General features: G+C 33.5%; 1 protein-coding gene across 1 annotated transcript; it reads right to left on the reverse strand.

Annotated features, from left to right (window-relative positions):
* Positions 1-5078: 5078 nt before the first annotated feature.
* Positions 5079-12565, reverse strand: LOC110696937 (short-chain dehydrogenase TIC 32, chloroplastic-like). The gene is made up of 8 exons (XM_021874266.1): positions 12205-12565; positions 6964-7195; positions 6773-6852; positions 6485-6638; positions 6284-6362; positions 5835-5919; positions 5683-5732; positions 5079-5435 (listed from the first exon to the last, which is right to left on the reverse strand). Exons 1-8 carry the CDS (start codon positions 12323-12325, stop codon positions 5253-5255), a joined length of 984 nt encoding a protein of 327 aa, XP_021729958.1. The 5' UTR covers positions 12326-12565; the 3' UTR covers positions 5079-5252.
* Positions 12566-15707: the final 3142 nt, after the last annotated feature.

Consider the following 15707-nt stretch of genomic DNA (forward strand, 5'->3'; position numbering starts at 1 on the left):
AGACCCGTGCTATTTCGGCCATGCACGTCTATCCCAGTGTAGTGAATGCTCTAGAAATGCTGCCACACATTTCATAGGAAGCGGCCTAACTTCCACATTCACATAGGTGAATCTATCAAGAGTACTCCTGTAGCTTGGTACTCCACTCCAAATTGGAGTATAGATTTCATTAAGAGTTCCTATTAACTCATCCTTGATCGCTTCAGGAAATTATGTCTTTTGAACATATTCAACTCATAACACACCATAACTTGTTATTACCCTTTGAACCTATTTCTTGGGATCTCCAGTTCATAGGTTGGGTTACCATTATGTGTGGTTCATTTCAATGGCAATAGTCCCATTTTCTTAGAAGAAAAATGGACTTTCTCCCTAGCTAATCCTTTCGTCAAAGGATCAGCCAAGTTATTCTCAGTGCGTACGTGATCCACTCTAACAGCTCCGATAGAGAGATATTCTCTCACAGTGCTGTGCTTACGACGTATTTGTCGTCTCTTACCGTTGTAATAACGGTTCTGAACTTTTGCAATAGCCGCGGTACTATCGCAATGGATCAAGACAGCCGGTAATGGCTTTTCCCATAGGGGAATTTCACCTAGCAGGCCTCTTAACCAACCTGCTTCTTCACTAGCCGTAGCTAGTGCTATCATTTCTGACTCCATGGTGGACTGAGCCAAAATAGTCTGTTTCTTAGACTTCCAAGATACAGCTCCACCGGCTATAGAAAAAATATATCCACTAGTAGCCTTAGAGTCATCTGATAAGGTGTTCCAGTCAGCATCACTATAGCCTTCTAGTACAGCTGGAAACCTTTCATAATGCAACCCTAGGTTCATGGTCCTCTTAAGGTATCTCATGACCCTTTCAATAGCATGCCAATGCTCATTACCAGGACAACTAGTAAACCTGCCTAACAATCCCACGACATAGGCAATGTCGGGTCTAGTACAATCAGTGGCATACCGTAGGCTGCCAATGATGCTCGCATAATCAGATTGCCTTACGGCATCACCAGTGTTCTTAAATAATTTAACACTGGGATCATAAGGTGTACTAGCAGGTTTACAGTCAAAGTAACTATATTTCTTTAGGATCTTCTCAATGTAATGAGATTGATCCAAAGAAACTCCATTTTCTGTCCTAGTAATCTTAATTCCAAGGATTACATTAGCCTCTCCTAGGTCTTTCATATCAAACTCAGCATTCAACAATAGCTTTACATCATTCACAGCATGAATGTTCGAGCCAAAGATTAACAAGTCATCCACATATAGACAAATTATAGTGCATATGTCATTCTCAAATTTTACATATATGCATTTGTCACTACCATTTATCTTAAAACCATGTGAGATGACTAAGTTATCAAATTTTTCATGCCATTGTTTAGGTGCTTGTTTGAGACCATAAAGAGATTTATCTAGCTTACATACCAGATGCTCTTTTCCTTGAACAACGAATCCTTCCGGTTGATCCATGTAGATTTCTTCTTCCAATTCACCGTTCAAGAATGCAGTCTTCACATCCATTTGATGTACTACAAGATTAAAAACAGAAGCAAGAGATATTAATACTCTAATAGATGTTACTCTAGTTACAGGTGAATAGGTATCAAAGAAATCAACATTCTCCCTTTGTCTGTAGCCTTTAGCTACTAAACGGGCTTTGAACTTATCAATGGTCCCATCAACTTTCAGCTTTCTTTTTAGGACCCATTTGCAACCAATTGACTTGCAACCTGGTGGCAACTCAGTTAGATGCCAAGTTCGATTAGACTCAAGTGAGTCCATTTCGTCGTTCACGGCTTCTTGCCATAAATCTGCATCCACTGAGGTTAGAGCTTCTTGGAGGGTAGAAGGATCCTCCTCTACATTTAGAACTACAAAGTCTGGGCCAAAGTCTTTTGCTACTCTAGCCCGCTTGCTCTTTCTTAGTTCGGGTTCAGCATCCAAGTCTTGTGAGTTAGACCTGTCTTTAGGAATAATAGAGGAGGACGTGCCCCCACTATTTCTAGATTTAAAAGGAAACCTGTCCTCATAAAAATCAACATCATTAGATTCAATAATTACACGAGCATTTAAATCAAAGAATCTATATGCCTTACTGTTAATAGCATATCCAATGAATACGCATTCATAAGCTCTACTAGCTAATTTGACTCTTTTAGGATCAGGAATCCTAACATATGCTAGACAACCCCAAGTTCTGAAATAAGAAATGTTAGGTCGTTTATTACGAAGTATTTCATAGGGAGAAACCTTACTCTTAGTCTTTGGAATACGATTTAAGACATAACAAACAGTTAGTAGAATTTCACCCCACCAATGATCAGCAGCACCAGAATATAAGGAAATAGCAACTACTAATTCTGTAAAGGTCCTATTTTTCCTTTCAGCCTTTCCATTCATTTCTGGGGAATAAGGAGCTGTCCTTTCATGTATGATACCATGTGAATTATAAAATTCTACAAAAGCATCAGTACCATACTCAGTTCCACGATCACTTCGTAATCTTTTTATTTTCTTGTTAAACTGATTCTCAAATTCTGTTATAAACAACTTAAACATTTCAAAAGCATCACTCTTATTTTTCATCAAATAAATACAAGTATAATCAGAACAATCATCAATAAAGGTGATAAAGTATCGTTGTCCATTTCTGGTCAACGTCCCATTTAGTTCACAAATATCCGAATGAATTAAGTCTAATGGTTCTGAATTTCTAATCACTGATTTATGAGGAGTTTTTGTAATCTTAGCCTGACTACAAGAATCACATTTGTCAAAGTCATTGAGAGAGATATTTGGAATAAGGCCTAAATTGCTCATATTTTTTATGAGTCTTTTGTTCACATGACAAAGTCTAGTATGCCAAACATTAATAGTAGAACACAACATATAAGCAGAATTAGAAATTTTATTAACTTCAACATTCAGTTTGAACATGCCATCAGTAGCATATCCTTTTCCTACAAATATTCCATTCTTAGTTAAAGTAAACAAATCAGAACCTATGGTTTGTATAAAACCAGCCTTATTAAGCAAAAAACCAGAAACTAAATTCTTCCTCATTTCCGGAGTGTGTAACACATCTTTCAGAATGAGAGTCCTGCCAGAAGTAAACTTCAACTCAACATTTCCAACACCAGCAATGTTAGTGGAATGGGAATCACCCAACAGTACTTTCTTATCATCGGTCTTTTCAGTGTATGTTTTAAACATTCGACGATCATAACAGACATGGCGTGTGGCACCAGTGTCTATCCACCACCCATCTGATCCACCAGTAAGGTTGATCTCAGTAATCATAGCCACAAAAGGCTCTTCAATCATGCTAGCCTGCGCTGGCACAGGGTTAGGCATGTTCCTGCACTTTCGTGCCATATGGCCTGGTTCTTAGGGGGTTGTGACTGTTGTCTTCCATTGTTCTTTTGAACATTCGGTTTATTGAAGTTATTCTTCCGGTTCTGAGGTTTGAAATTCTTACCAGCAGGTTTAAGTACTGCAGCAGATCGCCTAGGAGCATTATTAGCAGAGATTTGTAAAATCTCTTCCTTTAGATCCTGTTTTCTGGATTCTTCTTCTATACGTAGCCGAGTGATCAAACTCTCTAAGGAGAATTCCTTAGTCTTATGCCTGAGATTATTTTTGAAATCTTTCCAGGAAGGAGGCAACTTGTCAATAATAACAGCAATTTGAAATTGTTCATCAAGGGCCATACCTTCGGAAATTATTTCATGGGCAATTTTCTGAAGGTCGTGAGACTGCACTTCCACGGACTTATCATCAGTCATCTGGAATTTTAGGTACCTACTGACAGCATACTTTTTGGCACCTGCTTCTTCAGTATCATACTTTTTTTGTAGGGCATCCCACAAATCCTTAGCAGTATTTTCCATATTATAATAGTCATAGAGGTTATCAGACAGACCATTAAGTATATAGTTTTTGCACACGAAGTCAGTTTCATTCCAGGTTTCGATTTCACTATTCAAGTAAGCTAATTCATCTTCAGGAGCATTATCAGGAATAAATGGCCGAGGGGATGTTAAGGCAGAATTAACTTTTTTGACAGTTAAGAAAAATTGCATTTTTTGTTTCCATCTTTTAAAGTGAGCTCCTTCAAAACGGAAGGGCTTGTTAAGGTCAGCAGACATAGTAATATCTTCGGTAGACATATGGTTCTTACAGGCAGAAAATGAATGTTCTAAAATTGTTATAAACGGAACTGCGGGAACAAAAAACAGTAAGAACAAAGTTACCGAAAAATAGACTGAGTCGCGGACTATGTCGCTTTCTTTAGAACATTCACGGCACTGCCCTGGAAAAGTGCAAGCAGTTCGTACTAAACCGGATGTTCCCCAGGATAAAACAGCCTTTCTCTATTGAAATTATACCGGTGGAACTGCACAAAACCACCGGGCAACTAAACACCCAAAAGGAAAAGAAACTGCTCGAGGGTTCTGTTTTTGTGAGGAAAAATAGAGAGGAGAAGAAGATTGTTGTTCGTATTGTTTTTGTGTATCAAACACAGGAAATCAACACGCCTTTTACCGGAAAAATTGCAACGTAACTGTTGCTGTTTAATTAGGCACTAATCACGCAATTAAAACGGTCATAAGTTAAACGTTCAAAACGGTTCAAAACGGCAAAACGTTTAGCAAAAAATCAGTGAAAACGTTAATCAGTTTTTTAAAAAAAAAAACGGTCAAATGCAATCAGTCAAAAACGTTTAGCAAAAATCAAGGAACTAATCACGCAATTAGCCTTGTCCAAAAAATAAGTTTATTTACCCGACCCGACCCGGCTCGGCTCGGTTCGGCGCGCGTGTGTGTGATAGATGGTTTACCATATAGGTCCTCCCTCTCCACAAAATGTGGGTAGCCCAAGGGCCACACCCCTTTAGCCCACTCTCTATATTATAAAGAGAGTAAAACTCTCATTTCCCACCAATGTGGGACTTTGAGTTTTTCACAAAATTCACACACTACACACTTGTTGTTCCAACATGAACCATATTTCCGTGGCTTCAATACGATTCTATGATGAGTAAAATTACGTGTTTGCTACAATGCTGAATAAATAATGAATAAGATCAAGAGCCTTTGAATTGCATAACATAACATAGAAGATAAAACATATCTGTTACAGGATGATTTGCTCAAGGTAGTAGCACAAGACAACAAATTATATCTTAGAGATGCTGGACACTGTTTTGTTTCATAATTATTTGCAAGGCAAATGTATTTTGAACTAATTAATTTGTTTAAGCTTCGTAGCTGAGTTCACCAAATTCTCGCTAAACTCCCAAAGTTTCTTTGCCAATTCCTCATCTTTAAGTGCATATGGCTCTAACTCATTGCAGTCTACGTAATACTTGCCTGTTTCACCTTTTAATTGCGGATGGAGAGCTACATAGCAAGTTGTTGAAGCTCCCTAAAAAGAATTTAGACAAAAGTTTTTAATTTGATCACCTGGTTTAGCTAGCTACTACTATGTTTTCAATAATATGCAAGCAAGAATAACAATTAGTCTTGAAAAAATTAGCTTATATCTTGCAGGTGACAGTGACTGTTGTTCCTCTGCTGTAATTGTTAATACTAAAATTTTAAGTACAATGAACAATGTTTGATTTACTTTATATGCATTGCAATATAGACGCGAGTAAGTTATTTATACATACCTGCGGCACATTTTTCCATAACAGTAGCCCTGTCAGAAGATTAAGAAACCCTGCAATGAATTGAAGGTCACACACTCAGTACTTATAGATCATGATAAGATAATGGATCTTTTGATTGCATGTTATAATTGAGGTTGAACAAGAAATCATACGCATCAGGAAATAAGAATGTCTCATGAGATTTGTCATGATTAATCCTGGGTGCAAAGAGTTTACAGTAATATTGGCGCCCTCTGCCTGGCAGACAATACAGAAATATAGTTAGATAGGTTGCTCCATCAGTTTTGGGCCTCGAAAAATGTTAGGCAATGAGCCGTGATGCAGTCATGCAGATTGCAAAAGATATGTTCAATGACAAATAACCAAGCATCAAAATTTTCAGTTAATAAAATCACTGAACAAAACTCTGATGGAGGTATGTTTTCCAATCTTCGTACTTGGAAAATCTTCGGAAATTGAATAGGAAATTATAATATGAAATTATATCATCCCCATGCGTAGAAGATATACACCTAGTCAAAACATCAAGTTACTACGAACATGATGACAACAAAAATTAATGTAAGTACTCAATCTTAAAGAATCAAAGGAGAATTAAAACCTTTAGACGGCGTGATAACTCATTTGCATGAAGTACATTTGCCAACTTAGATTGGCCATATGCCCTTTTGTCAGAGTAACTGCAAAACAAAAATATGATCCAATAGCAAACCCGCGTTATATTAAGTTACAGTTAATATGCTAGAGCTGCTTCAATTCAAGCAAACGGAGATTAGAGGAGCTTCTAACTAAGCAAACATACCCGTCTTCATCATTGATTTTGTCAAATCTAATTCCTCCTGGATAAGTGTGAAGATGTGCTATTGATGATACATTCACTATTCTTCCTTCAATGCCAGTAGCTTTAGCTGTTTGCTTCATTTTGTCAAGCAGAAGATTTGTGAACAGAAAATGACCTGTCATGTAGTCATGTAACAAATCAATTCCGTTGAGACATTACATCAATTCAAGAAAATCCCTCCCTGTCCTGAATTAAATGTAACACTGAGCCGACCCCTTAACATTAACTAATCTATGATTTTCGACTAACCTAAATGATTTGTCGCGAATTGTAGCTCCACCCCATCTTCAGAAAGCTGGAATGGACAAAACATAATGCCAGCATTGTTTCTGCAATATTAAAACACACCACTTATTCTTATATCAGCATAATCTTCTCTGCAGCATCTGAAGTCGTACAGTTTGTTAATCATCCAATGAATTTAGAAAAGATGGTATTACATTAATATGTTAAGAGGCAAGTTTAAAGCTAGGAATTTATTAGCACATTCTCTGACAGATGTGAGAGAGCTGAGGTCAAGCTTAAGAACATCAATTCGTGCAGATTTATTGTCTTTGAGGATCATCTCCTTGGCTTCATTAGCGGCGTTCATATTCCTTGCAGCAATTATGACATGGGCATTCCGAAGTGCCAACACTCTTGCTGTCTCCAATCCTATTCCACTTGCTCCTCCTTCACATTTGCAAAATTCATTCTCAATTTTCACTTCTTCTAAAATTCATAAAATGAAATATACAAGCACCTGTACTAGGGAATATACAAGTACAAATTTCTTAACGATAGTAACTGATTTTGTAACTGCTATTTAAAGTAAGGAGATCGTCACCTCCAATCACAACTACTTGACAAGATTCATACCCAAGCCCTTTAGGATTGCGAGCTAAAAAGTCTTATCAAGTGAATAAAATTTTATTAATTATAAACATAATTATATATATTAATGGCAAACCATTAAACAATAACAGTTTTTTTTATTATTATTATTTTTAAATATACTATTATTATTATTTTTTGATATACTTTACAACATTTATGCTTGAATAATATTTGGTTAGAACATCCTTGATTCCATGAACATGTAATCTTAGTCCTCTTCAAAACTTAACAAAAATATCCTTGAATGTTCAGCAAATTTACCAAAAAATTGAATGATATATATTTTTTTCGTTCTTTTTAGATCGCAATGTTAAATTTACACTATTTACTCACTTTTCTTTGAGGCTTTTGTGATTCATACGTAAGAAAATACATAGAGGTGTGTGATCTTGTCAGATTCGTCTCAAAATATACTTTAAAAATATCAACTGTATATAACTTTTTACTTAAATATAATTTAAAATATTTATGTTATATACGTGTATTGCCAAGCATAAATTCACCGATGCTGCAATTATAAAACAACAAAAGAGAGATGCTTTTACTTGTCTAACCAATTACACATTGAGGCACCCACGTTGAAAAATCAATTTTTTTCAAACCAATAAAGCAATTGGACAATCTACTCAAATGTACTTTAATCTGAAATATTATTTCCCAAAAGAGTAAAAATGTAAAGTGATAAGTAACATTAATGTTATTATTATGTCAACTGTGAGTGTGAGACGATGAACTGCTGAGAATGACATCTTCTTGTCCCATGAATTAAATTGATTAGATAAGGAATAGTGACATTAGAACTAGAATGTTAATTAAACCACTTTATTTGTTGCGGATCAAATTACCTTAGAGTATATACCCAGCTCCCAACCTCCACCCTAATAGATGTACGTATTTTCCAGCTAATTATTTCCAACCCACAAATCACACAAAAACTATATGTTAAATTAATTTGTAGGTCCAATATTGGTACGAAAAGAACTTAGCAGAAGCTCAATTTTGGGATGCAAGTAGTAAATTCACTATTGCCCCGTCCTTGTATTATGAAACGAGGGGAGTAGCATTTTCACGAAGGAATTTTTTTCCAAAGTGAGTCTAATTGCAAAACTATTTTGTAAAGTAGACTCGTGGTTAAACTATTTACCAAACTAAGCTTCAAGGGTAAAACACTGTCTCGGACAACGTTTTATACCCTGATTTTTTTATAAAAAAAAAATTCAAAGTGTAAAACGCTGTCTCAGACAGCGTTTTATATTTTGACTTTTTTTAAGACAGCGTTTTACATGTTGACTTTTTATAATTTTTTATTTTAAAACAAACTAAAAAAAAAAATTTACACTAAAAACGCTGATAGCGTTTTCATTGTAAATTTTTTTTTTTTAAATTCTTAATTTCTGATTTTTAGTCAGCATTTTTAGTGTAATTTTTTTTTAAAATCAAAAAGTACGAAATTTTTATTAAAAAAAAAAAACACGAAAAACGCTGAATTTTTTTTATTTTATATCAAAATTACGAAATTTTAAAAAAAAAAAAAAGTTAACATGTAAAACGCTGTCTGAAATAGCGTTTTACACGTTGAATTTTTTTAAAAAAAACCAGGGTCTTAGTTTGGTAAATAGTTTGGCCACGAGTCTACTTTACAAAATAGTTTTATAATAGAGCTTACTTTGGAAAAAAATCCTTCACGAAGTACTTTTCTTTGAAACAACTACCTCATTAAGAGTGTTATTAATTAGCTATAATAAATTGCGTTAGGAGCTTGCACTGACTTGTGAAGTATAGATATACATTGTGTTTATGCGTAACGTTGCTTGTAATCATGGTATATCTATTTATGAGAGATAGAAAGTTACAAGTTACAATAATCTTACATGATTCTTTGGAGGGTAGAACGGATAGGCCTTCGCCTTACATTATTATTATTTCCAACATTTTTCCGTAAATCTATACACTCCCGAAATCTGTACTCTCCTCTTTTTTCTTTTATTTTTTTTTTATTATTATTATTATATTTTATTTCACTATTTATGCAAAAGTTCACATTTTCAATTTTTTTTTTTTTTTTTTTTTACTAAATTGTATCATTAGATTGTTATAAAAAAATTTTAAAAAAATTATTTAATTTATTTTAACCAATGTAGACCATTATTATATCAACAATCTAACTTATCTTATCATGGATGAAACAATAAAAAAATATAAAATTAATGATTTTAATGAGAATTTAAAAGTTAAATATACCCTGAATCTTTCAACTAGAAAAAGTAATTAATGTAACAATTACTTCTACTATACATACATTACATACTAGCTAGTACTATATAGTAGTTGAGGACCTGTGGTAAAGTTGTCGATCATGTAATTTGTTCTACGTATATGTTGCATATTTAAGTTTTACATGCATTAAATCGTGAAATGATCTTTAACTCTTTCTTTGCATTAACCAATGCCCAAAAGAAATTAATGAGACATTTCCAAAATCCTTAGGCCCATCACCCCATAAAGAAGAACAACAGAAATTAGGATTGAATGAAGAAGTTGGAAGTTAGAAGTTGCACACTTCATTCCTTTCTAGCAAACATTATAATAAACCTCTCTCCGGCCCAAATGAATGTCCCATTTAGCTTTTGTACGAGTAAACTTTTTAAAAAGGTGAACATAATATTGTAAGAAGATATTATCAGATAATGCAATTTGGTTGATTAAACATGAATATAATAATAATAATAATAATAATAATAATAATAAAATAGCTGGATTTAGTTTGTTACAATCAAATTTTAAAAAACAAAATTGTAGAGTTTAGCTTATAAAAAGTTAATAATCAAATGATATAAGGTGAAATGAGACTTTGATGTAAGAATAGATTAGGAATATGCACAATTTTTAGACTTAGAATATATCATACTTCCTCTGTTTCATATTTGATTATACATTTTATTTAGGCACGTTTGACAGTGCAAATATTCTTGGTTATATATAAGCAAAATTTGTAAACAGTTGAAATTGAAAAATTAATTGTAGGGACAAATGAATCTAATAAGACCCCATGATTATACTTTTTCTCATCACGAAATCACAAAACAAAGTCAAAACATGTTATGTGAATAGTGCACAAATAAACTGTGTCATCTAATTTGGAATGGAGAAATTATTAAAGAAGGGATGTGAAATAGGGAACAATAAGAGGATGAATGTAGCAAATTGGGTAAATCTTAGGTTGTGCAAACTTTTTGGATGATGCAAATCGAAAACATGGGTGAAAGATTTGGTATATGGTTGGCATTTTGAAAAATTAATATGGGAGAACAAATGTTTTGGTAAAATAAATCAAATGTCACATACTATATTATAGATTGGCTAAAATACATTGCATTCGTCTTTAAGTGATTTTCTTGTTAGATACGGAGAATCATATTAAGGAATTTAGTGTGGTGAAATGAGAGTGAATGTATTTGTGCTATTTAAGGAGTTCACTTCTCTTGAGTGGACTACTTCAATCTTGTGTAAGGCGGATGTACGTTAATTTTAACGTAAAATGATCAGTTTGAGGGTAATTTTAACCCCTTAAAAGCTTACTTTTAATTTGTCATTGGTTTAATTTTATTTTAATGTGTAATTTGTTATAAATTCATGATTACATACTATAAAGGCTAATATAATTAGTCTAATACATTATAAGTTTTTTTGCAAGTTAAAATTTATTATTAGAAAAATAAGTTTTGTAGTATAAAGGGTAATTTAAACACTTTTAAAATAACTTTAATTTGTCTTCCAATAAATTAATGTACACCTATTTTTCAGAAGAATTTTTGTGACTACTTTAGTTAAAAAACTAACAATTAAAAAATAGGGGTTGGGCATATTTGTCGTTTATGATGATTTATTGCTAATTTGTTGCAATTTTGGTGGGCTTATTTGTTGTCATTAAAATATATTGACTGCAATCTACCTCATTCTAAATGTTGTATAAAGGTTGTTGAGTTATGGTTGTTTAACTTATTTTAACTTACTTCATGGATATTTTTTTATTGCAAATAAAGTGATTCAAAAAAAAAAAAAAAAAAAAAAAAAAAAAAAAAAAAAAATCCGTTATAATGAAAATAATCTAACAAGTGCTGTTTTTGTTTTTCAAGAATAAGTACTGATATCTACAAATAAGTTTTGTTACTATAGGTAGCATAATTTAGGATATTTAAATCAGTCCAGATAAAATAGCTTTTTTTTTTTTTTTTTTTTTTGACAAATTGAACTAAGTGACTTGAAACCAAAACAATTTATTTCATTGGTGTCTAAGCAAACAATTAGCCGACTGGATTAAAATGTACATTTCAATAAAAACCCAAAAAAAGCGGTTTATAACCTGGTTTATGGATACGATGTAAAGTAATAAAAAAAATGTTTGACTTCAATTTAACATCCAACCAAAACAATTTAAATACATAGGAATAAAACTCGAATTCAAAAGAGAGTATTCATCAATGGTACAAGAAGAAGAAGAAGAACACCGCAATTCATTTTAAAACTTTTAATAAATTCGTGTTACCCAACTTTTCGGTGAAACTAATGCTAAAAAATAGAGTCATTTGATCATTTATTAAACATTTGGAAATAACAATCACCCGTACTCATTCATGAAATTCTAGATAATCGTCGCACTCCGTAACATATGTATGAAATCACGATGAATTCTTAATTATTACAACCACCCTTGAGTTTAAGTTAATGTGACAACTAATTCTGATAATAAAATCGAGTGATAACATAAAACGGAAAATAGCACAAGGGAATGTGGAAAAACAAACCAGTGACAATAGCAGTGAGGTTAGAAGCATCAATCCCTTCAGTAACTTGTTCAGCAGTTGTAGCCGATCCATACCCGCTCGCACCCGGATACCCAGTCACCAATGTGAAGAAGTTCACCATATCTACTTATATATCTTTTTATTATTTGAATCGCGACGAACCGGAAAGAGAAGAAATGAAACACAAATGAAAGAAAAAGCTGAAAGAAGAGAGGCAATAAGGTGACTACTCTTCCTTTATATAGTACATAAGAAATGGGGACAGTTGTATGGCAGAAGAGAAGCAGTTAAAAATAAAGTGAAATATTGTTGTAATGAAAATAAGTAAGAATAATGTACATTTGTAGGTGGTGAAAGAGGGTTTATAACATTATATAGAGTATAGAATTCAACTACCTATTTTATTGGTATTTATTACTTAGGATTGAAATGTACTGTTACAGTGATGTATACTACTGGTGAGTTTTTCGAGTACGATAGAGCTTTCTTACCCGTACATTAATGCCTGGGTTCAGTATGATAAAATAATTATCACTTTGTACGTTACTTCACTCTACACTTGCTTACTTCCATAATACAAGGACGGGGCAATAGTGAATTTACTACTTGCATCCCAAAATTGAGCTTCTACTAAGTTCTTCTCATACCAATATTGGACCTACAAATTAATTTAGCATATAGTTTTTGTGTGATTTGTGGGTTGGAAATAATTAGCTGGAAAATACGTACATTTATTAGGGTGGAGGTTGGGAGCTGGGTATATACTCTAAGGTAATTTGATCCGCAACAAATAAAGTGGTTTAATTAACATTCTAGTTCTAATGTCACTATTCCTTATCTAATCAATTTAATTCATGGGACAAGAAGATGTCATTCTCAGCAGCAGGGGTGAAAGTTCGGTTTTCGGTTTGGTTTATAGCCCAAACCAAAACCGAACCACTCTAATTCGGTTTTTAGATTTTAGAAACCAAACCGCAACACTTTACTTCTGAAACCAAACCAAACCAAACCATATAAATTTCGGTTTAAAAAAAAAAAACAAAACCAAACCGAATTTTTATAATACAATATTACTCACATTAATTGAACTTCTCCGTAAAAAAAAAAATCAAAAAATACAAAGGAAAAAAAGTGCAAAGGAAATAATTATCAGCTATTCTTGCCTCCATTGATGATAAATCTGCATCAAACGGAAAACAAAATATGGAGAATTTAGGATCAAAAAATTATAACTACTCGTAACATAATCAAAATTAAAAGAACTCTGCTATGTATGAATAAACTAAAACAATTATTTTAACTTGGATTTTATAACATTTAGACGTTTAGTTGCTCAAAATCAAGAAATTAGACATTGCAAAGAAAATCACTTTTGGTTCTTCATGAATATATTCATTAATTTGCAAGAATAAACAAAAAATTAATAAAATCGACTTAATTTTTTTCGAAAAAGAAGTATGCAAAACCCTAATTATTTTCACCAAAAACTCATAAATTGAACCAAGGCCAAAACCGAACTAATATCCAATTCCAAATTTCCTAAAATTAAATTGATTAAAACAAATGAAACATCTCTTGATTAAATACAAAAAAAAAATTGATCGAAAATAAGAAAAAATGAAAAATAACAGAAAATTTCCCTAATTTCAACAATATTAGCAAATCGATAATTTCAAGATAAATTTCATGAGATTTATTATTCATACCAGGCCAAAGATGACAAATTAAACATTAGAAAGTCGTGATGAAATCGTAGAACGAAAGAGGCACTGCTGCCGACTGCCGTTGACGAAACCGGAGTCGAAGGTGGCCTGAAATCGGTGCTGGCGGTTACAGTGTTTGGTGAAGAACGGTGGTGATAGTTTGGACGGTGGTGAGAGTGTGAGTGAGAAATGAGAGTCTGATAGTTTGGGGTTTTTTTTTTTTGGCTTTATATACTTTGGGTAAAATCTGGGCTATTGGGCTAGGTTAGAAAGTTGGGCCAAATTTTCGGTTTTTCGGTTTTTTTCGGTTTTCACTTTCTCAAACCGAAACCAAACCGAAAACCGAAATTTTTAATTTTTCAAAACCAAACCGAATCACTTTAGAAAAAAAAAACCGAACCATATTTCTTATTCGGTTTGGTTTTCGATTCGGTTCGATTTTAACCCAAATTTGTTTCACCCCAATATGAGGGCTGACAGGCTCTCCTTTCTTGAGCTTGTCTTAACACTTGATATTTTAAGGTAAGAAATCTAATTGCTAATAGTTCTAAGCTATTCTTGGTTCGATAAAACGTGACATCTAATGCTTTCTTGTCGTTTATCTCCATTGCTACGACATCTAAGGACTCCTTACTGATATCGTTGAGTTTAACCAAAACTAACTCGTATACCTAGTATACCTTACTTCCCTAGGAAAGTAGTAATGTCTTGCTTTGTCATAACCCATTACTATTTCAATAGTTCGATAAGTGTCATTTTGGAATGGAAAATTTTAACTCAATATTATAGGGGCTTAGGGTTTCTATGTTGGTTGATTTAAGTGAACTAAATTAATCATTCAACATTCGAAATCCTAAACATGTATCTAACATCGCAATTATATACATAAGCAAAATATATAAAAGATAATTAAAGACGCATGGCAAACTAGCATGACCCCTTAAAACTCGAAGCATCCAATCTTCAAGGTCTCGATCGCATCTTTTGGCTTCGTCTTCTTAGAAACACGTCTTAAGACTTCACCATCAAGCATGCAATTTACTAGTAACTAGGACTAATAATCTAAATAATTCTAAGTACAAAAATACTTTACAGCACGCAGTCTGTATTTAGATTTACAAAAATACGTAACGGAACGCAGTCCGTATTTACTATCCTAATCGGGCCATACTAGTTGCCTATTTGTAAAAACCTACATAAGTACATTTATAATATTCCATTCACTCATTCACTTCTAAAGTGAATGGCCCATACATTTTTACAAATAATTCAAGCAACAATACAAAGAATTGCATCAAAACAAGCGCGTACTAGTTACTAACTTAGGTGGTTAATCCGATTAACATGCCTAATTAAAACTAGTCAAGTGTTTATCCAATTATGTGAACTAACGCAATAACGAAAAGCACAATTAAGGCTCAATCAAGCTCAAAACCGAATAATGATGCTCCCACTAAATTTCACATCCAACTTAATTAAATTAATCCAATTAAATATTAATTAAGTCGATCAATCAAATTTAGTCAAAAGTTTGCAAGTCCGTGAAAAACTGAGGCCTAGCCTCGTTTTAAACAAAATCGCAAAATGAAAAACGAGGACAAAAAATGGCTAAACAAAACCGGATCCCTAGCTCTATGCTAAGTCCATGGGCTGGCCTTGCCTAACAGCCCCAGCTGCTCGCACGCACGCAAGTGCTGGGTGCTACCTAGCAGCCCCGACCTTGCGTGTCGAGCTACTGATGGGCGCTAACTGGCAGCATGCACGCATATGGCACGCGCGCATGCAAGCTGCTGCTGCTGC

Source organism: Chenopodium quinoa, unplaced genomic scaffold (genome assembly GCF_001683475.1).
Source record: "Chenopodium quinoa cultivar QQ74 unplaced genomic scaffold, ASM168347v1, whole genome shotgun sequence".
In the NCBI taxonomy this organism is placed as follows: Eukaryota; Viridiplantae; Streptophyta; class Magnoliopsida; order Caryophyllales; family Amaranthaceae; genus Chenopodium; species Chenopodium quinoa.

Excerpts from the sequence above, each read along its gene's own strand:
- LOC110696937 (XM_021874266.1), bottom strand. The coding sequence starts at position 12,325 with ATGGTGAACTTCTTCACATTGGTGACTGGGTATCCGGGTGCGAGCGGG. Across the intron at positions 7,196-12,204 it reads CCTCACTGCTATTGTCACTG|GAGGAGCAAGTGGAATAGGA; the intron begins GTTTGTTTTTCC and ends GCAAATGTGAAG. Across the intron at positions 5,436-5,682 it reads TATGGAAAAATGTGCCGCAG|GGAGCTTCAACAACTTGCTA; the intron begins GTATGTATAAAT and ends AATTCTTTTTAG.